Source organism: Sycon ciliatum, chromosome 3 (assembly GCF_964019385.1).
Source record: "Sycon ciliatum chromosome 3, ocSycCili1.1, whole genome shotgun sequence".
Lineage (NCBI taxonomy): Eukaryota > Metazoa > Porifera > Calcarea > Leucosolenida > Sycettidae > Sycon > Sycon ciliatum.
This window is the reverse complement of record NC_088645.1, coordinates 2021647-2044513: the sequence shown is the minus strand read 5'-3', so window position 1 is coordinate 2044513 and position 22867 is coordinate 2021647. Positions and strand designations below refer to the sequence as shown.

The window sequence follows — 22867 nt, the reverse complement described above, 5'->3', positions numbered from 1 at the left end:
ATGTACTGTAGCACCCCCGAAAGTTAGTACTCATGTGGCTGCTAAGTAATACTAATAGTTCGAATTTAGTTAGTAGATCTACGTAGACTACTAAGGCGAAATACGGTAGTTAATCGACGCGGAGACAACAATTTTATAATAGCTAAAAAAAGAACAAATTCTGCTGTCATCGCCACACAACAACAAAGTCATGAAGGTTTACCAAAATCGATTTTTTTGTCACAATCATCAGTGGAAAGCCGTGACTGAAGAATAACCATGCTAAATCAATAATTTATGTACATTTCAACAGAGAAAACAACACGATCAACATTCAAAGACCTAGACGATCAGCGGCTAATTATTCAATGAATTATTACAGTACTGGATGTCAAGCACCGGCGAAGACACTGGGAACAGAAGATTTAACAACAATGACAACAACAACAACAACAATGGTAACAAATTACCATCAAGATCAAAGGAGGAGTCAACGAACAGAGGTTCAGCAACGTGAAGCGAGCCTGGGACCGATCGGTGTTGATGAGGAGAATGACACGGAGGACGACACTGAGGACAAGTTGGAAGATGAGACGAAGAATCGGATTGTGATTGTGATCGTAAGAAGTCTGCCGTTTTTCTTATCTGTTGTCTCAACCTAAGTGTCTGCAGGTGTATGATGATTTTAGTTTTTCTGTTCTTTGTCGTGCACGGTACGCTAGTCGGTTGAAAGTACTTGAGGCTGTTTGCATTCGTTTGCATAAGCCTGATCTTTGTAAGCAGAAGAAACATGTAGTTGCGTTAAGATTGTTTTCGTAGGTGCACAGCATGATTGTTTGTCTCACTACACAGTTCTAGTGTTGCAATTAGTTCCTCACCCCTGTTGCACTTACATGTACATGTAGCTCTCACTTTACTTCTATTGTCTCACCTTCCCTCATTCTATTTTAGCACTTTGTTTTGTTCTCGTAACACATTATTGAATGTATATAAATTATTGATTTAGCATGGTTATTCTTCAGTCACGGCTTTCCACTGATGATTGTGACAAGAAAATCGACTTTGGCAAACCTTCCTGCCTTTGTTGTAGTGTGGCGATGACAGCAGAATTTGTTCTCTTTGTAGCTATTATAAAATACGATAGTAGTAGTATTTTTTTTGGTATTGAGATTTTCTGCCATAATAATTATTATTAGTGCAATTAGGAGTATAATAAATGCAGACATGGCCAGACAACAACGAGTTCATGGAATTTTTAAGTATTTTTATGTTATTCAAAATCGATTTTCGTGTTCCGCTCATCAGTGAATAGTATCGGAACTGAGGGTACTGTGTACAAAAAATAGAACATTTTTTAACAGCATAATTAAAAGTCATGAAGTTGGTTGCTCCAACGAGGAGCACACGCTTCTTGCCGAACTTGACACTTGACTGACGACTGCCATCCGGAGCACACGAGGAGCACGTCGAACCTTCCGCTCAGCAAACCTGAAAGAAAGCACCACTCCCTGCTCAATACACAGTGTTTCGGGGAATTCGGGGAATTCACCCCTCATCAAGTTCGGCAAGAAGCGTGTGCTCCTCGTTGGAGCAACCAACTTCATGACTATTACCGCCGAAGTCGCAACTTCTAAGTTCATAATTAAAAGTGTGAACAAAAAAGTTGTTATGCTGTTATAAAATGCTCTAATTTTTGTACACAGTACCCTCATTTCCGATACTATTCACTGATGAGCGGAACACGAAAATCGATTTTGAATAACATAAAAATCTTTAAAAATTCCATGAACTCGTTGTTGTCTGGCCATGTCTGCATCTATTATACTCCTAATTGCACTAATAAAATTTCTTTCTCCACGCCGACTCTTTAAATAATTATTATGTAAGCACATTTGCTTTGCCCGTACAAGAGGCTTGTTTTACTAGTAGTAGATCTACACTGTACTAGTAGTAGTAGATCTACACTGTACTAGTACTAGAAGTAGATCTACACTGTACTAGTACTAGAAGTAGATCTACACTGTACTAGTACTAGAAGTAGATCTACACTGTACATTGTAGTAGTAGTACAGTGTAGATCTACACTGTACTACTAAGAGTCCACAACCCAAGAGTATGCAACTGTGATCTCTTTTCTATGGGCGAACCGCGCGGCGCGCTGCCTTCATTACATCATTCAGCTGCAGTCCGCGCACTGCGGAAAATCAAACACCGCACTTTCCCTCTAGTTTGAAATGAACTTTCGTACGGAACTGGAGTTCACGCGCCAGAATTCAGAGATTGTGTAGGTACTGGAACGAATCGTGCAAAAACGGATGGGCTCGTGCGAGAAATTGAGAGTTTGAATGCATGCTTTCAGAGCGTGATGAAGGCAAGTTACGTAATGAAGGCAGCGCGCGACGCATGCACCCATATACTCACAGTTGCATACTCTTGGGTTATGGACTCTTGCTAGTACTAGTAGTAGTAAATCTACACTGTACTAGTACTAGTAGTAGTAGTACAGTGTAGATCTACTACTAGTACTACTACTAGTACAGTGTAGATCTACACTGTACTACTACTACTACTACTACTAGTAGAATCTACAGTGTAGATCTACTGCTAGTAGTAGTAGTAGTAGATCTACACTGTACTAGTAATACTGGTACTAGTAGTAGATCTACACTGTACTACTACTACTAGTACTACTACTACTACTACTACAGTCCATTCCATAATAAGTGTGCACTCTTTTCCAGTCAAATGGCCAATATAAGTGTGCACTCTTTTCCATCTAGTCAAAGGGCCATTGTGTATGCCCCATGGATTCTACATGTAGGCCAGCGCCAGCCTGACAGGGGAATACCCCATGTGGATGCGTTGAGGTGATCAATAAGGTTCACGACTTCTTCAAAGACAGAGCAGCGGCGCAAGAAAATGCACGGAAATCAGGCAGCAAAGCGAGCTAAAAAAATCAATTTTCCATTTTCTCTCTCAAATTTGGACAGATTTTGATCCGGTTTCTTTTGAAAGGAGCAGCAAGCAAGCGTGCATTCACTAAAAAAATTGCCTTGTATTTGTACACAGTCGTGTGATCGTGATGATGGGAGCATGTAATAACAGTGCACACTTATAGGGAATGGACTGTAGTAATAGATCTACACTGTACTACTACTAGTACAGTGTAGATCTACACTGTACTAGTAGTAGTACAGTGTAGATCTACACTGTAGTACTAGTTATTAGTAGATCTACACTGTACTTTTACTAGTACTAGTAAGTAGTAGTAGTAGATCTACACTGTACTAGTACTCATGAGTACTAGTACAGTGTAGATCTACTACTACTACTTACTACTATACTAGTACTACTACTACTCGGGGGGAAGTACTAGTACTACATGTGTAGTAAAAGTACAGTGTAGATCTACACTGTACTAGTAGTACTAGTAGACTACAGTGTAGATCTACACTGGAAGTAAGTAATACAGTGTAGATCTACTACTACTAGTACACTGTACTAGTACTAGTACAGTGTAGATCTACACTGTAGAGTGTAGTAGTACTAGTAGTAGATCTACACTGTAGTGTAGTAGTATTAGATCTACACTGTAGGTAACGCTTTCTTGTGAAGCTTTTGCGTTCTATTATTTCAATTGAGTATTGAATGTTCAATTAATTTATTTCCGAAATTGGGTTGTCTTTTTGCTTTGACTCTTCCTTCATGGTGTTGTGAATAAAACCGTTCTCAAGTAGATCTACAGTGTAGTACAGTCATGTAGTACTAGTACTAGTAGTAGGTGTCGGCACTTCACGATCGATCGTCCTTCGTCCATTACTTTGTTTTCGTCTCTTTCAAGACTTTGTCCCTGGTCGCTTACAATTATTCTATAGTGCCAGTGGTCGGCGGTACGCTAGTTGCTGCAATGGACGCTGAGGAGAATGCGGTGTTCACCGCTTTGGGCTTGAACCAGGCTGAAGTGCCCTATCTGGGTACATTGGACGTGAATGAAACAGAGGATGAGTTGGGTCGAGGCTCATTTGCTGTGGTTTACAAGTCTAAATGGTGTGGATTGAAGGTGGCCGCAAAGGCACTTCATTCTATCCTGATTGATCGAAGAAACCAAGGACGCGACGTCGTACTGCATGATTTTGGAGCAGAGATTGCACGCATGGCACGTCTTCGCCACCCGCATCTGTGTCCTATTTTCGGCGTGTCCATGGTCGGAACAACTCCAGCCATTGTGGTGGAATTGATGTCCGACACACTGGAAACAATGAGCGTTGGTGCACGCAGACAGGACTTGCTTCAGCTGATGCGCTACATCGAACACACTGCTGCAGGTCTTCGCTACTTGCACTCCATCCCGATGGTGCATCGCGATTTGAAGCCAAGCAATGTCCTTGTTGCCAATGGTGTGGCCAAAATCACGGATTTCGGCGTCTCCAAGCTACTGCCTAGCGTTGCCGATCTGTTCCGTGAAGCCGCTCAGTCCATGACCCGACAGCCTGGTACACCGTTATTCATGCCGCCAGAGGCGTTGCAAGAGACGGAATCTGGCCGAGCAAGGTACGATCTTTCGCTTGACGTCTTTTCGTTCGGAGTGACGGCAATGAGCGTGCTGAGCGGTGTGATGCCCTCCATTGAGCTCATGTTCGCAGCAAGATCGCGCCAGGCAGCTGACGGCAGCCACGTTGCTATACCTGAGCTGGAGCGGCGACGCGCGGACTTTGCTCGCATCCCTGACGGCCACCCGCTGAAGGACCTGCTGAGACGCTGTCTAGCTGACCCACCGGCCCGTCGACCAGATGCAGAGGAGATTCACGAATTCGTCCAGGGTGTTGCTCAGTCCTTGTCCTCATTGCCGCAGCAGGTACGTGAGTGTTGAATTGTTAGAACTACAGTGTAGGTTAAAAGAGGATAAATAAGAAATGACGTCAATGTTGTATTGTTGTGGCACGAGTCCCCAAGAACTAAAAGAGCTTCATAGTGTGTACCTTCCTTTGCCTTGCCACCTGGACATCGTCATTTTCCTGTGTTGAAACTTCTCGATATCCGGGGGAAGAGGGGGGGGGGGGGATGATGGGGTTGTGAGGAAATCTAGAGTTTCCCACGGTCGTTGGTTCCAACATTATCTTGAAGCCTGCAGTCCACGAACGTTGAGACGGCCATGTACATTTACATGTACGCACCTGTCATCTGTAAAAATCCCCAGGCGTGCGCTACACACTACGCGTTCGCTGCAGACTACGCGTGCGCTGCACTGTACGCGTGCGCTGCACACTCTGAGTGCGCTGCACTCTATGCGTGCGCTGCAAACTACTAGTGCGCTGCACACTACGCGTGCGCTGCACACTACGCGTGCGCTGCACACTACGCGTGCGCTGCACACTACGCGTGCGCTGCACTCTACGCGTGCGCTGCGCTCTACGCGTGCGCTGCACACCACGCGTGCGCTGAATTCTACGCGTGCGCTGCACACCACGAGTGCGCTGCACTGTACGCGTGCGCTGCACTCTACGCGTGCGCTGCACTCTACGCGTGCGCTGCACACTACGAGTGCGCTGCACTCTATGCGTGCCCTGCACACTACGCGTGCGCTGCACTCTACGTGTGCGCTGCACACTCTGAGTGCGCTGCACTCTATGCGTGCGCTGCACACTACTAGTGCGCTGCACACTACTAGTACGCTGCACACTACGCGTGCGCTGCACACTACGCGTGCGCTACGCGTGCGCTGCACACTACGCGTGCGCTGCACACTACGCGTGCGCTGCACTCTACGCGTGCGCTGCGCTCTACGCGTGCGCTGCACACCACGCGTGCGCTGAATTCTACGCGTGCGCTGCACACCACGAGTGCGCTGCACTGTACGCGTGCGCTGCACTCTACGCGTGCGCTGCACTCTACGCGTGCGCTGCACTCTACGCGTGCGCTGCACACTACGAGTGCGCTGCACTCTATGCGTGCCCTGCACACTACGCGTGCGCTGCACTCTACGTGTGCGCTGCACACCATGAGTGCGCTGCACTGTATGCGTGCGCTGTATGCGTGCGCTGCACCCTACGCGTGCGCTGCACACTACGAGTGCACCGCACTCTACGCGTGCGCTGCACACTACGCGTGCGCTGCACTCTACGCGTGCGCTGAACGCTACGCCTGCGCTGCACTCTACGCATGCACTGCGCACTATGAGTGCGCTGTGCATTACGCGTGCGCTGCACACTACGAGTGCGCTGAACGCTACGCGTGCGCTGCACACTACACTGATTATATTGTAGATGAATGCATACGGGTATAACATTATTCTTACACTAGACTTCTTAAAATTCGGATGTTCAGCCAATACAGTCGTATTTAAGCAAAGAGAAATGGGAGGGAGAACTCTCCGCATCTGAGCCTTCCAAGTTGGAAGGTTGTTGGTTTGCGCTTGGTAGATGTGTAAAAGCTAAGTGTTAGGTGGTTGAATGTTTCAATGTCATTGTCAGTGTTGTCCCTTGTTGTCGCACTAAAATGAGTAAATTATCGTGTCCGTTCCCAAAGAGAACTCACGACAGTCGCTAACAAACTGGTCAACCCTAGCGGCTGGTCACAAGTGCCCAGTTGACTGTGGCCCATAAGTGGGTAGCAGCACGGCTGGGAAACCGCTCCTAGGCAGGACTGGAACAAGGTATCTCTTGTATCTCAATGTTGGTCTTTGACCAAACCACTGCGCCTGCCTGTTGTCGCACTATCAGACTGTATAATGTCTCGTCGCCTTGTTGGACTGTTAATCATGACTCGAAGCTTACTGGTCCCTTTGACTCTAGACTTCATTTCAATGAAGTCTAAAAAGAATTGTATGGTTATCACGCAACAGCATCATAGAAAAAAGAGTTTTTTCAACTGATAATCCCTCTATTTAGTTGCTATTCACGATCTACGGATGCGCTGCAAATGAAAATTCTTTTATGGTTGATGTAAAGGTTATGACATTTCGAGACAGTCACCCACCCCCTTGTAAATTATTCTGTTGATGGGTGACTGGCCCGAAACATCATATTTTTCACATCTACAATTTCATCTGGCTTTGGAAATTTTATTTTCATTGCTATAAGGTTCGGCCTCATTACCTCTGTGCTGAGCTGATGTGCCTGCAAAGGGCGAAACAGTTCTGTCCACAGATTGAGTACATCTACAATTGATGAATATCCAATGCAGCAGAGAGAATCATGAATAGCAACTGGATAGTGCGTTTGTCAGTTGACAAACCACCTCTTCTATCACTCATTTTATTACCATCATTCAGTTGCAAGCATACCACGAGTGTATTAAATTAATGGCATGTTCGGGGAGCAGGTTCAATGCTCGGTGTCGTGTACCGAACTGAACCGTCTTTTGTTGTGTAGAGTAAGACCGGCTCAGTCGGATCAGTCAACAGGCAATCTAGAGTTTTCCCAATAATAGAGATGCCTTAACAGCTTTCACTGTCCTTTACGGCACTCACTGGCCTTTTTGCTACATTAGTTGTGACAGCATTATCTCAAGGTGTGCCAGATCCACAGCAGCCATTACATACCACAGTACAGTGTGACATTAAAGCCAAGACCTTTGGTCGGTGGAGCCCCTGGTACCTCACCATCACTGCTGCCCAATGCAGCCCCTGCTCAGTAGCTGTTTGTTTTTGTCCACATAATTATTTATTTTTACGAGTTGGGTTTGTGTGTATTAATAGTAATAAAAAACACACACCATCGTCCAAGCAATTAGTTTCCTCACTGCAAGCTCTATACATGTAACCTTAACCAAATGTTGGTTCAGGAGCCACGCCGAGCATGTGGTTGTAATTATAGGATTAGTAGAGAAGAAACCACTTGATTTGACAATGGTGTGTGTAAGGTTTTCTAAGTTCCTTTGCAGCTGAGGTTAGGCTTGCTTGTCCATGGTGTGAATGGCTTGCAGTGCATACATGGTGCGTGCAATCACGTAGCTTACTGTTTATGCTCTAGAGTAAATGCCTTGGTCTGTATGTATGTGTAGGTGTATGTGTAGGTGTATGTGTACGTGTGACCGAACCTGCTCAACCCCCCATGGGGTCCGCATAGCCAGAATATGGCAGCGTGTCCAAGGTCCAAGGTGTACGTATGTGTACATGTGTAGGTGTGCACGTGTGTGTAGGTGTGTGCGTAGGCGTGTGCTGCTTCTGCGAGTTAATGTGGAGTGCATGTGGGGGTGTCTGTGGGGGTGTTCGCGCGGGGATGCTTTCGGTGGTGTTCGTGGGAGTGCTGTTTGTGAGAATTAATGTGGGAGTGCTTGTGTGGTGTTTGTGTGGACACCTGTGCGGGTGTTTGTGAAAGTGTTGTGTGGTCCTGGTGGGGGAGATTTTGGGTGTGTTTGTGCTCGAAGTTGTGTGAGGATCCTTGTATAGGGGTGGGTTTTTTTTGTGGTTTTTTTAAAGAGAACACAAACCTACAAATCATGTTGAAAGACAAAAAGTACATTGCACTGGGTAGGCGCTATCCACAATGCCAGTTTATAGCTGTGTTGATGAAATACATGGACTCTGCCGACCATGGGTCTCGGCGTCACAGTGCCATGTATGCATCAAAATTAATCATAAGTTTATAATGAGCCAACATAAGAAAGTGACTTAACCTTTTGCACCCCGCGCCCGAGTATACTCGTTTTGTAGCATGCCCTGCTTTCCCAAGCCTGAGTATACTCGGGTAGAAAATGTACTGTATGTACAGTGAACTCAGATTGCGTATACCTCGCTATTCAAACATTCGTAACTCTGTTATACTTTCTTCGATTCTCACACCTGACGGCTCGTTGGAAAGCTGAAGGAATAAGCTTTCCAATGGTATGTCATTTGCTGGGGCGAAAAGTAAAATACCGGAGCGCCGAAGGTAGAAACGCAATTCACGGGCCGAAATACAGGGCACAAAATTTCGCACCTTGGATTTTCGAGTGGACATCGGCAGGGAAGGGACTTTCCCTATGACTCACAGGGGCACAGCCCATGCGTGTTGGGTACCAAAATGAGCGCTTGAAATTCAGGAATCTGAGAGAGTTTGAATTTTTGCTCTGCGTTGAGTAAAACTGTAGAAGCGAAGAAATTTGTGACTGGGTGTGGAATATCTCTTCGAGGCCCGATAGAGGAGCTCTCAACGGAGTGTGAAGGCAACTCTATTGCTCCTGCTGAGTGATTATTCTTTTCATTTGGACAGAGAAGGCTTCAAGCTTTCCAAAGAGCCCAAGATGATCCCGTCAGGCGAAATTACTGGTCAGTCGGCGACACGCATTTTTCACAAAAATTTGCGTTTCACCTGCTGGGAGAGTATGCGTGTACTCGAATCTCATCCTGAGCACGTTTTTTTCTTTCTTTTTTCAGCTCCAGTATAGCTGTATTTTTCATTGCAAAGCCCTCCTCGATTGATGTGTTCGTTGTTCAAACGAAGTGGACATTCAATCATGAAGGCAGAGGACATAGGAGCCTGATTGGAGTTTCTCGTGGCATAGGACGGCCACACAGAGACACTTTGGGATTTTCTGAATATAAAATACCGTACGCACGATGCTGAGATCAATTTGTGCGATATCAAATTGTTTGTGATCTACCACATCGAGCAGAACGGGATCCAAACACAAGCTTACCGACGGTTAGGCTGCCGACCTGACTGGACAAATGATCCCTGGCTTCACCAGACGCCAGAAGTCGGACACCATGTCCTTTGCCGCGACGTCCATCTCCAAAAAGAACTCCATCTTCGTCGTGAAATGGCTTGAAATACTCAATATTCAACCGAGATTCGCGGTCTCACCCTTTCTCAGATCGAATCATTTTTTGTTGTAGCAGTTGCAGGGCAGATCCCTGCCACTACTTCAACAGAAGATGGCTCCAAAGCACGCCTGGAACAAGCCATATCGAGGTTGCAAGCCACCCCCCTCAGCAAGTTTTTTGAAGAAATTCGAAATTTCAGTGGTGGAAGATATACTATGAAGAGAATTTCAAAAAGTATGTTTCGCGGAGCGATCGCTCAACCTACGTCATTCAAACTTTGCAGGATGGTTCAGACATACATGCTAGGCATGGAACCACAGAAGATGATATCATAGCTGACACACAGAGTCACACACACAGCAGATTCGTGTGCACAGATACTAAATTAGTGGACGTCGTCATCTTCTTCCCGCTGATCTCAAATGTACTATGACGTGCTATTTCGCCTGACGACTTCCGTTCCTGGTGAGTGAAGTTAGATTTTTTTCGAATCACAGGTCTGCTCTGCCGGGCGACAGAGAGAGAGGCGCAGCGAGCGGACTGGGAATTCATGGGTTTCAGGCCGGGGTGGAAAAGGTTAAGACAAAAAAATGAAAAAAAGACAAAACAAACAAGAAGGGAACAATACTAGTGGAAAAAGGGGGAGATTGAGAGATGTGTGGGTTGCTCTTGAGTCATACGACAGGGTGAATCTAGACCAGAGTGGCTGGCAACTTCGTCGCAGGTGTGTGCAGCAGTGGCTTTCAGAGGTCGTCTGTAGCCCACAGCCAGTCAGTGTGTAGCAAGTGCTTCCATGCAGCTGCCTTGAAGCGGTGCAGCTGTTGCAGGGACATTGGTGGCTGGAACAGGGAGGGTGGCAGTTGATCCCACAAACTGATGTGGGCAAACGGGAAGGACCGCCTGATGTACTCCGGTGCAGCTGGTGGTAGGGTATTGAGGAGCTGGTGAGGATGGGTCACCGCATGCGTGTGTCGGGTTCGTGGACGAACCACAGTGGGTGCAGCTGGTGGGACAATGTTGGTCAGCTGTTGTGGGCTTCCGATGCACTGAAGCTTGTACATGTAGCACAGCCCAGAGAGAGTGCGTCGTGCAGCCAGACTCTAGAGGAGCACATCTGGTCCTATGATGGCCATTGCCTTGCGCTGAAGGTTGAGCCTGGCGAGAAGGGTCAGGGCAGCAGACATCCAGACCAGTGGAGCATACTCCAGCATAGGGCGAATGAATCCTCGGTCGACACTCAGACGGCCATTGGTGTCAAGTATCCGCGCGGCTCGGCGCAAAAGCCCAAGACGTTGACTTGCTCTCACCGCCATGCTGCTGATGTGCTGGCGAAACGAGAGCTTTGAGTCGAACAATATCTCTTAATTTGCTGGCCAAAAATCCGATATATAGGATTTAAAAATGTGTGCCTTTTATGCCGTTGTTATTGGTCATCACGACCAATAACAGCGACATAATGGTTTTCATGGTAGTTGTAAATATGTTTGAGGCATGACTGTTTACATTTTAGATTCATGTGGCGTTAATATTTCTGATGAATACCCATTTTCAGCAATAATTGGAAATTTGAGCATAATTGTTCAGCTGCTCTCATGGAAAGGACTGAAGCAATGCATGTGCAGCATAGCCAGCAATCGCATGTCATCACGTACATTGAAAATCAACATAATTTTGCGAATCGACCTTTTTTTCAGGATCACTTTTCAACGAGGACGAAGCAAAGTCGGCCGAACGAAGCCTAGAGGAAGAAAATCACCCTCTCCACTTCACCATCACGATGCTGACATAGATACGAGATGAAACAACTAAAAAATCCACAAGAAAACTGTACGACCATCATCGCGCTGACTTTGGTCTGACTTTGGTCTGAGAATTTCTATCACGATCAAAAATGTACGAGGAGCACTCAAAAATCAGCCACAGACGTACCTTTATCGCTCTCTACTCCTTTTTCAAGGCACAAAAGTCGACTCTCCACTTTCAAACCAGGAACCAGACATACCAGTGGTCCTTTTCAGCTGCTCCACGAGCGCAGGAAATGTTCACCAAGGGGCGCAGAGCAGCATCCATTTCAGAAAAAGAGCTAAAATACGAGTGAGACTGCATGCCTGAGTACATGAGTACATGAATGAGTACATGCAGAAAATAGTCAATTTCAGCGTTTCTGCTCCAAACAGCAACAAGCTTCGACTAGAAACAAAGATTACACCAAAGGATCAAACAACAACCATTTTCTGCAGTTTTTTTGCAGATGGCTTCCTTGTGCTTGGCCCAGCACGCCAAAAATCACACCTCGGAGGAGTACAAAAATTACAACTCTTAGATGTCCTCGATTGCTGGCCATGGAAGAACATTGCAGGTGTGGCACGGGGTGGTTTCATGACGACATATCGCACACGCCGTCATGAAACTACCAGTTTTAAGGATAAAACAAGGTCCAATAAAATCTCAAATCCTATATATAGGATTCGAAAAATAGGGCACAGGCCTCAGTAATATTGGGCAAGGAGATGAGCCTGAGATGTTAGTGTTTGAAAAAATTATCTTATTCAACTCTCGATATCTACTAAGACCTAGCAAGGAAGAATTGGTCATATACGTTTTGCTATTCTCATGCCACACCCATTTTATTAGAAGCAGTCCCCCATTTTGAGTTGAAAAATATGACAAAATCCTATATATAGGATTTAGCAAATTAAGAGGTATATACCCAACAGCTTCAGTGTTGATGCCTGGGCAATGTCGACACCACCAAATGAAATGCCTGGAGTGGCTGGGTCCAAGGATCGTGTGCACAGTAGCTGCAGTGACTTGGATGGCTCAAATGTCACCCGCCACCGCTCACCCCACTCTTGAAGGATACGTAGGGCATCTTGTAAGCAGGCATTGTGGGGAACAGCAGTTCCTGGTTGCAACAGGCTGTATAGCGTGGTGTCATCAGCAAAGGAGCGAAGGCGCGTTCCGGGGGTAAGACATTGGTCGATGTCGCCGACGTAGTTCAGAAATAGAGTCGGCCCGAGGATACTTCCCTGAGGTACTCCCGCGGTGATAGGCTGAGCAGATGAAGCTTGACCGTTGACCACAACTTTCAGTTGGCGGCTATGTAGGTAGTCCTGAAGCCAAGTCAGTAGTGTACCCCTGATGCCAGCCCGTTCTGCCTTGTACAGGAGACCGGTGTGCGACACACGATCGAACGCGCCAGCTATATCCACAGCTATCATTTGAGCAGATCCACCGTTTGCAACAGCCTGGACCCATTCGTTCTGTAGGGCTGTCAGGACATCAGCAGTTCCCCTGCCTCTACGGAATCCATACTGGTTGTCAGCAAGCAGTCGGTTCCGCTCAAGATGGTTGACCACCTGCGAGTTGACGATGCCTTCCATTACCTTGGAGAGGATCGAGAGAAGAGAGACTGGGCAGTAGTTGGCCGGAATAGATTTGGAGTTCTTTTTGAACACTGGCACGACATACGCCAACTTCCAGCTGCATGGTAGGATTCTAGAGGTGCTTGTATATGGGTGGTTCTAGGGATGCTTGTATAGGGGTGGTTCTAGGAATGCTTGTATAGGGGTGGTTCTAGGAATGCTTGTATAGGAGTGGTTCTAGGGTTGCTTGTATATGGGTGGTTCTAGGAATGCTTGTATAGGAGTGGTTCTAGGGTTGCTTGTATTGGGGTGGTTCTAGGGTTGCTTGTATAGGGGTGGTTCTAGGGATGCTTGTATAGCCTTCGACAGTCAACTGACATTCTGCCAGCAGATTCGACAGTCAGCCCTGCGCGCCACACAGCGACTGGGCTTCCTGAAGAAGGCCTCAGCAGTGCTTGACCCTGGCTGCCGACTCACGGTCTACAACGGCTTTGTTCGCCCAGTCTTAGAGCATGGCATGCTAGTCTGGATGGGTGCTTATTAGACGGTGCTGGCCCAACTCGATGCTGTACAGCGGAGAGCCCTGCATCTGATCGGCGAAGGCGCATATCTGCCAAGCCTCGACCTCCGGCGCAAAGTGGCTGCTCTCTGCTATCTCTACAAAATCCACTACCTGACAGGCCCACAGATGCTAACCCGAATGCTGCCGCCCCCCCCCCCCCCCCTCCCAAGCAGTACCAGACCACGACCAACATCCTGCCAACACCAGGCAGCAGGCGCGGGTGGCGGCTGGCCACCGCTACCAGCTGCAGTCTGATATCCCAGCCAACTCTCGCAACAACGCCCGCCGGTCGTTCCTTGAAGGAGTGCTGGACACCTGGAACCAGTTGCCTCGCCAACACCTCCTGGATCAGCCCGACCAGAAGAGGTTGCAGTCCTTCAAGTGCAGCGTCCACCGATTCCTGCGCTCGAGCCACTGGGACTGGGGGACCGACCGGCTGTAGGGACTCGGTGTGTGGTTTGTGGACGTTACTGTGAGAGAGTGAGTCTGTGCACAAATATTATGTATGACTATGCGTCTGTGTGAATGTGCACGTGTGTGTGTGTGTGTGTGTATGTGTGTGTGTGTGTGTGTGTGTGTGTGTGTGTGTGTGTGTGTGTGTGTGTGTGTGTGTGCGCGCGAGCATGTGTGTGTGCGCGCGCGCGCGCGCGTGTGTGTGTGTGTGTTAGTGTGTGTGTGTGTGTGTGTGTGTGGGTGTGGGTGGGTGGGTGCACATGGTTGGTATGTGGTGTTTATGTGAGCGTATGATAATAATCTCTTCAATATTATTAATATCTTTATTTCAAGATTACCCAACGCCGGCGAACGCCTATCAGGTTGATCTCCTATTTGAACATGTGCATATGTGTGTGTGTGTGTGTGATGTGCCCTAGCTCACTTACGAGAGAGCTTGGAAGCTCAGGGCCCTGCGCTATGCTTTGTTGCCTAGCTCGTCGTGCATGTTGTTAGAACTGATGGAAATGCTTTTTCCTTTTATTAGCTACATCATTGTATTGCAAAAACGTTTCAATGAGTTACTGAAGTAACGTCTGCTGCAAAGGTATGGGACCGACGCTGACTCTGCCGATCACGGGCGTTCTGGAGTCGACGGGATGTCGGTCCTGACGTTTCCTGGCCCCGGCGCTGACTCTGCCGATCACGGGCGTTCTTCTTCTTCTTATTATCATACTGGCGGCAACTAACATCCATACCGATTGCATTTGCTCGTCTCCCTACTTCGTAATTCTTTCCAGAAAATCTCCCCATACAGCAGGGAGTCGTTTACATAATATGACTCCCTGCTATACATCTACACGACTGTATATACGTTATAATTATTATGCTATCGGCCTACATGCCATTCCCGGGCTGGTCGACAGGCGGCCCAGCCAGCCTGCTAGTAGGATCTCGGCCTCGCACACAAATCAACACAAAATGTTACTGCACTGAATGCATTCCCCCGATACACTTCGCATATATACTCATTCTCTTGATGGTACCGTACTCTTGATGGTACGGGACAGGTACGGGATAGCGCCAGGCATGTCGATGGCACAAACAAATAAAAGTATTGTGGCCAGCTGTCTTTGCTGGTACGGTACGGTACGGGACAGATACGGGATAGCGCCAGGCGTGACACAAACACACAAACAAACAAACACCAAATTAAAGCTGTGTGGACCCTGGCTAGCGCCAGACGTTACTGAAGTAACGTCTTCTGCATAGCTACGGGAATAATTATTATTATGTTATACACGTAGATCATGTCCATGATGCCTTTCCTCTGCGCAGGTCCACCGCACTATTGTTGTTAAGATTAACATAATTATTACTTAAGAAATGGTTTGCTCCCCACGCCGGAGCTCGCGCTATTCCGCCGACTTTACTTGACACTTGACTGACTCACGACTGCCATCCAGAGCACACGAGAAGTCCATCGAACCTTCGACTCGGCAAACCTGCAAGAAAGCACCACTCCCTGCTCAATACACAGTGTTTCGGGGAATTCACCCCTCATCAGTTTATAATTATTACTTCTGCATAATACATTACATACTATGATCATGCTGGCTCCATCCCTTATCTCCTAAGCTACCACCCCCCCCCCCCTCCCCCGGTGCGTCTGCCCAGTGGTGATTCCGAGACCCACGGTCGGACGAGCTGCCCAGGCCTCACCACCACTGCCGTTTCCGTGCTGCCTTCTCGATACATACGTATGTACACTGTATAATTATCATGTGCACATTCACATGTCTGAAGGTTTGTGGTTTTTCAATAAAAAAAAATTGGGGTGGTTCTAGGGGTGCTTGTATAGGGGTGGTTCTAGGGATTCTTGTATAGGGGTGGTTCTAGAGGTGCTGGTATAGGGGTGGTTCTAGAGGTGGTTCTAGGGGTGGTTCTAGGGGTGCTAGTATAGGGGTGGTTCTAGGGGTGCTTGTATAGGGGTGGTTCTAGGGGTGCTTGTATAGGGGTGGTTCTAGGGGTGGTTGTATAGGGGTGGTTCTAGGTATGCTTATAGGGATTCTTGTATAGGGGTGGTTGTATAGGGGTGGTTGTATAGGGGTGGTTGTATAGGGGTGGTTGTATAGGGTTGCTTGTATAGGGGTGGTTGTATAGGGGTGGTTGTATAGGGGTGGTTGTATAGGGATGGTTGTATAGGGGTGGTTGTATAGGGGTGGTTGTATAGGGATGGTTCTAGAGATGCTGGTATCTTGGTGACTGTAATAATGATTGTGGTGTTGCTTGAGCGAGTGCAAACCAACTGGTGGACCTGTACCTGGCACAGCTCTTGCATCTTGTCAGTCATGGGTACATTCAAGTGCGGCTAGTGTACATCAGGGAATCTCAGGACTCCTTGATTGAGTCCCAACCGGGTCAGAAGTAACTCAGTGTTCTTTTTCCATGTGGGTCCGAGTACCCACGAGACCGGTCGCTGACCCGGTTAACCTTGCTCTGGAGCAGACACTGCCGGTGCTTGTGGTTATGCTTGTGGGAGCGCTTGTGGTTATGCTTGTTGCGTGATTGTTGGGTGCTTGTGGGGGTATTTGTAGGGATACTTTTTTGGGGGGGGGGGGTGTTTTCGTGGCGTATTTGTCGTTTTTTTGTTGGGGTGCTTGTAGGTTTTTTGTGGGGGTCTTTTTGGGGATATTTTGGGGTATTTGTGGGGTCCTTGTTGGAGAGAATTAGGGGGTGTTTGATTGGGGACTGGTGTAAGAGTGCTTATGTACGTGGGTGCTTGTGTGGGTGGTGGGAAGTTTGTGGTAGTCCTTTTAGCTAATCTTGTTGGGTCACTTGTGGGAGTACATGTACTTCCTCCGTATACAAAAACTTCGTGACTTTTTTTGAAGGCTGCGCATAGCTCTGGAATTGTTCCGTTTGACTTGGAATAACACTCGTGGCATTGTCTAACCAGTTTATAAGCTATATACAAAGACAAAAGCAACTCAGACGAATGAGATTGAGTTTATTCAGAGTCTTCGTCGCTCCTGTCATAATCACCTGACGACGCTGACTCCGCATCGCCAAAAGTCGCTGCTTCGCTCGCATTTCGTTCAGATTCTTTTCAGCTGCAATGATGATCCGACGCGGGACTTTGGCTAGCGTACTCTTCATTTCCAGAGCTGTGTACGAATCGGTGTCGACTATATTCAGTCGTTCCAACCCGCGACCTCCATTATGCCGTGAAACGAGTCGCTCAAGCACATCCACACGCTTCGCATTTTCTCGGCAGGAGAATCCTCCCAGCATTCTACAACGGCTTCGACGAGGTCCCTGCGATTCCCCTCCTAGGCCACAACGGAGACGTCTGACTGGAGTGGAGAGAGGCGAAGAAAGCCAGGTCGTCGACATTCTGATCCGGAGTCTGCGCTGGTTGCACGATGACTGAAATGTTTCATCTTTCTGTGCGAGCGAAACCGACTTATGTTCTCACGCTGCGTATGGGGCTGCGCACCGCAAGTACGAGCCTGGCCAGTTTCAGGGCAGCGAGGGCCGCGTGAGTCGTGACTCCGTGCTCCAGACGCGAGCTCCACTTCGTCACGGTGTCAGTTTCGAGCAAGTAAGTGTAAGTGTTTTTGTTATTTGACTCGTGAGTTCCTGTCGGCAACGTCCTCACACGCATGGCTTCCGTGGAGAATCTGTTCGAGATCAACCAAACCTACCTCAACATGAATGTGCGTTGTCGATGACAGCCTTTGGCGCGGTTCGTTGAGCAGGTTCTTGCTCAAAAATACCGTTGAAAAAAAGTCACGAAGTTTTTGTATACGGAGGAAGTACATGTATTTGAGGATGTGAGGGTGTTAGGGTGCTTGTTGGGTTTATGGTAGGCCTACATGTGCATGTTAGCACAGTACAACGCTCCCTGCATAAATACTGTGATGTTAGCACAGTACAACACTCCCTGCATAAATACTGTGATGTTAGCACAGTACAACACTGCCTGCATAAATACTGTGATGTTAGCACAGTACAACGCTCCCTGCATAAATACTGTGATGTTAGCACAGTACAACGCTCCCTGCATAAATACTGTGATGTTAGCACAGTACAACACTCCCTGCATAAATACTGTGATGTTAGCACAGTACAACACTCCCTGCATAAATACTGTGATGTTAGCACAGTACAACACTCCCTGCATAAATACTGTGATGTTAGCACAGTACAACGCTCCCTGCATAAATACTGTGATGTTAGCACAGTACAACACTCCCTGCATAAATACTGTGATGTTAGCACAGTACAACACTCCCTGCATAAATACTGTGCATGTTAGCACAGTACAACACTCCCTGCATAAATACTGTGATGTTAGCACAGTACAACACTCCCTGCATTAATACTGTGATGTTAGCACAGTACAACACTCCCTGTATAAATACTGTGATGTTAGCACAGTACAACACTCCCTGCATAAATACTGTGATGTTAGCACAGTACAACACTCCCTGCATAAATACTGTGATGTTAGCACAGTACAACACCCCCTGCATAAATACTGTGATGTTAGCACAGTACAACACTCCCTGCATAAATACTGTGATGTTAGCACAGTACAACACTCCCTGCATAAATACTGTGATGTTAGCACAGTACAACACTCCCTGTATAAATACTGTGATGTTAGCACAGTACAACACTCCCTGCATAAATACTGTGATGTTAGCACAGTACAACACTCCCTGCATAAATACTGTGATGTTAGCACAGTACAACACTCCCTGCATAAATACTGTGATGTTAGCACAGTACAACACTCCCTGCATAAATACTGTGATGTTAGCACAGTACAACGCTCCCTGCATAAATACTGTGATGTTAGCACAGTACAACACTCCCTGCATAAACACTGTGATGTTAGCACAGTACAACACTCCCTGCATGAATACTGTGATGCATTCGTGAACCACTTTACAATCAATGAAGAACTGCGCCGACACCCGCGGTCAACTGGGTACTCACTACTCAGAGCGAGGGTAGCATAGATGCAGCTAACGAGGTTCGCCCCCTTATCGGGCATTGCACCACCTCACCCTCGCCGTTTATGGCACTGCATCTGTGCATGTGTTGGTGCTTGTATTTTCCGGGGGGGGGGGGGTGCTTGTGTTGGTGCTTGTAGGGGTATTTCCAGGGGGGGGGGGGGGGGCGAGATGGTGCTTAGGCCCAGGCAGATAATGCTCGGAAAAGTCTCGACATTCTGCTCGTATTCTGCCGGTGCTCTGCCCCATTCTTCTCGTATTCTGCCGGTGTTCTGCCCCATTCTGCTCGTATTCTGCCGGATTCTTACGTGCTTATGAACACAATGGTGCCATAAATAGGCGCCAGCAGCCCTCTCCGCACTTCGCAGCTGGTTCTGCAGAGTATCTGCTCCTTCTTCTGCACTCTCCTGCCGAATTCTGCTTATTCTGCTCCTTTTCTAAAATATCCCATATTCTGCTCGAAATTCTGCTGGCATTATCCGCCAGGGCCTAGTGGTGCTGGTAGAGGTATTTTCGGGAGGGGGTGCTTGCAGAGGTATTTCTGGAGGGGGTGCTTGTAGAGGGGGGGGGATTGGTGCTTGTAGAGGTATTTCCAGGGGGGGGGGGGGGTGGGGTGCTTGCAGAGGTATTTCTGGAGGGGGGGGGGGGGTGCTTGTAGAGGGGGGGGGGGGATTGGTGCATGTAGAGGTATTTCCAGGGGGGGGGGGGGGGGTGCTTGTGGAGCTACATGACATGGACTTCCTCCGCGTCATTAAAATTGTCGCTTATCAGAGCGCTATTTCAAATCTATTTTGTCCACTCGAAGGGCACAGAAATCAGCTAGAAATTGTGGCAGAACATTGTCGACGACTCGACGGACCAAGCTTTAACCCATTCAACGCTAAAGACGTATATATACGTCTTTTTCAATGCCAAATAAGGAGTGCAGAGCCTGGGTGCTATGACCTATAGCCTTAAATGTGTTAATTTGTGGCCTCCCGCTTACGGTCGACGTCTTCATCAGTGTTTGAGGCAGACTCTTTAGCACTCAACAATACGCTGAACAAGACACGCGTTCAAATTCAGGTCAAGAAACTTCGTTTTCAAGCGGTCCATGACTCCTGGTAGCAGGCGATGACGGCAAACTAGCCTTTTTCAAGTACATTGTAACAACCTTCCAGCGGGATAGGGTAAGCAGTTCCGCACCTTCTTTCCTTGGCACCATCGCCAATAAGAGAAAGGTTTATGAGAAGGTGAGATGCTGTAGATGTAGGCCCTGTTGCTAGATTCAACCATGTTCATACACTATTTCCTTGGCTTTGCACTCTCCCTGCAGTGAGCAGAACTCCTTGTGTTCGTGCACTGTTTCCTTGGCTTGGCACTCTCCCTGCAGTGAGCAGAACTCCTTGTGTTCATACACTATTTCCTTGGCTTGGTACTCTCCCTGCAGTGAGCAGGATTCCTTGTGTTCGTACACTTTTTCCTTGGCTTGGCACTCTCCCTGCAGTGAGCAGAACTCCTTGTGTTCATACACTATTTCCTTGGCTTGGCACTCTCCCTGCAGTGAGCAGGATTCCTTGTGTTCGTACACTATTTCCTTGGCTTCGCACTCTCCCTGCAGTGAGCAGGATTCCTTGTGTTCGTACACTATTTCCTTGGCTTGGCACTCTCCCTGCAGTGAGCAGGATTCCTTGTGTTCATACACTATTTCCTTCGCTTGGCACTCTCCCTGCACTGAGCAGGATTCCTTGTGTTCGTACACTATTTCCTTGGCTTAGCACTCTCCCCGCAGGGAGCAGGATTCCTTGTGTTCGTACACTGTTTCCTTGGCTTGGCACTCTCCCCGCGGTGAGCAGGATTCCTTGTGTTCGTACACTGTTTTCTTGGCTTGGCACTCACCCTGCAGTGAGCAGTATTCTTTGTGCTCGTACACTATTTCCTTGGCTTGGCACTCACCCCGCAGTGAGCTGGATTCCTTGTGTTCATACACTATTTCCTTGGCTTGGCACTCTCCCCGCACTGAGCAGGATTCCTTGACTCTGGAGTTACATGCTTTAGTTTGCTCGGGCTGTCGCAGGTTATTCTCATGAGGGCTGCTGATCATGTTAAGCACACATGTTAAGCACACAGCTGTAGCTCACTTTCAGGGTATTGCGATTGAAGATCTTCCGGAGCTTTGATGTCTTCGGGAAGTGCTTGGAAACAAACCTGAGGAATCTACCGCCGACATTAGTACTCAGGTTCTTGGAGTAAGGGAGGGGATGGAGGGGGCGGAGGGGGGGGGGGTTAACCATAAAACCCTCAGGCTACGGCTCTTCCTGCTCCGCTGCTCTTGTGCATCGGACTGATAGCCCAAGATATCTGTTTATCCACTAGACTACAGTGAGCTATAGGTACATGGTGCTGCAGGGTTGAATGCCTCAATGCCTCACTGGTCCATATTGGGGAAATATGCTTGTTGACAGGAGCAGGTATTTTGTTGGTGATCCCGGGCGGATGGTTGATCTGTTTGCTATCGTAGAGGAGGTTGTCATTTGGCTTTCGGAGAGGTTGAAATTTCCCCATATCCAGGTTCATGGTGATATCCAAGAAATCCACTAATGTATTAAAGTTTGGTTCGATAGTCATTCCCAGGTCAAAGCGCTTGAAATCTACATCCACGTTGTTTGAGAGCTAGTTGAGCTGAAACGTGCCCACAAGCTTACAGGTCTTGCACCATCATAGCCAATCGTTAGATGGAACATACAGTCAACTTCGCTAATAACGACTGCGGATATAACGACAATTCGCGAATAGCGACAGAATTTCCATGCCCAGAGCAAAGTCCCATCCAACTGTAATACATATAATGAGACTTCGGATAAAAGGACACTTCGCGAATAAGGACACTTTTCTGATGCCCCGCCGAGTGTCGTTATAAGCGAAGTTGACTGTATATTGTCCTTGTCTTATATCCAGGAATGGCCGCTATCATAAAAAGGAGCAATTTTCGGCCGTGAATGATGTCCGTATCTTGCTGCTTGATTGGAGTGAACTGCTGTGCAAACGATAGAGCAGAGAACAAATGATTCGCTCACCAATCAAGGGGTAAAATTCTACCACATCAAAGCATAGGAACGTGGCCTGTGCTGCTTGTCTGCTATCTCCTTAATTAGACCACTCAATCACATGACAGGACATACAGGACATACAGGACATACAGGACACACAGGACATACAGGACATACAGGACATACAGGACACACAGGACATACAGGACATACAGGACATACAGGACACACAGGACATACAGGACATACAGGACATACAGGACATACAGGACATGCAGGACACACATGACATACAGGACATACAGGGCACCACATGTTCTGGCCTACGGGTGATAGCCTGCATGACGTACATACGGCATGCAGCGCATACGGTCACAAGTGTACAGTGGTTTACGCATAACAGTCAGAATATTACTACATCTCCCCTTTTAAGGCGCGCAACAAAAAAAAAGAGAGAGAGAGAGAGAGAGAGAGAGAGAGAGAGAGAAGAGAGAGAGAGAGAGAGAGAGAGAGAGAGAGAGAAAGAGAGAGAGAGAGAGAGAGAGAGCAAAGCAGGAAAAAAGCTAAAGACAAAAGAGTGGCGCAAAATGGCTAATAGAATCTGTCAAGACTGTGCCATGTGAAGAGAAAAAGAGTCTGAGAGACATTATGCAAGTATCCTGGCAAACAATCTCAAGGAATAATAGAGTTCAGCATACTCGGCCGGACTTGGCCGGGTTAATGAGTCTGTA

General features: G+C 47.5%; 1 protein-coding gene across 2 annotated transcripts in view; it reads left to right on the top strand.

Annotated features, from left to right (window-relative positions):
- Nucleotides 1-3644: 3644 nt before the first annotated feature.
- The window catches only part of LOC135811208 (tripartite motif-containing protein 2-like), a 360779-nt gene continuing 341556 nt past the window's right edge, over nt 3645-22867 (top strand). For both annotated transcript variants that reach the window (XM_065324401.1, XM_065324400.1), the window contains exon 1: nt 3645-4834. In XM_065324401.1, the coding sequence (XP_065180473.1) occupies nt 3887-4834 (948 nt within the window). In that variant the 5' untranslated portion in view covers nt 3645-3886. The remainder of the gene's footprint in view (nt 4835-22867) is intronic.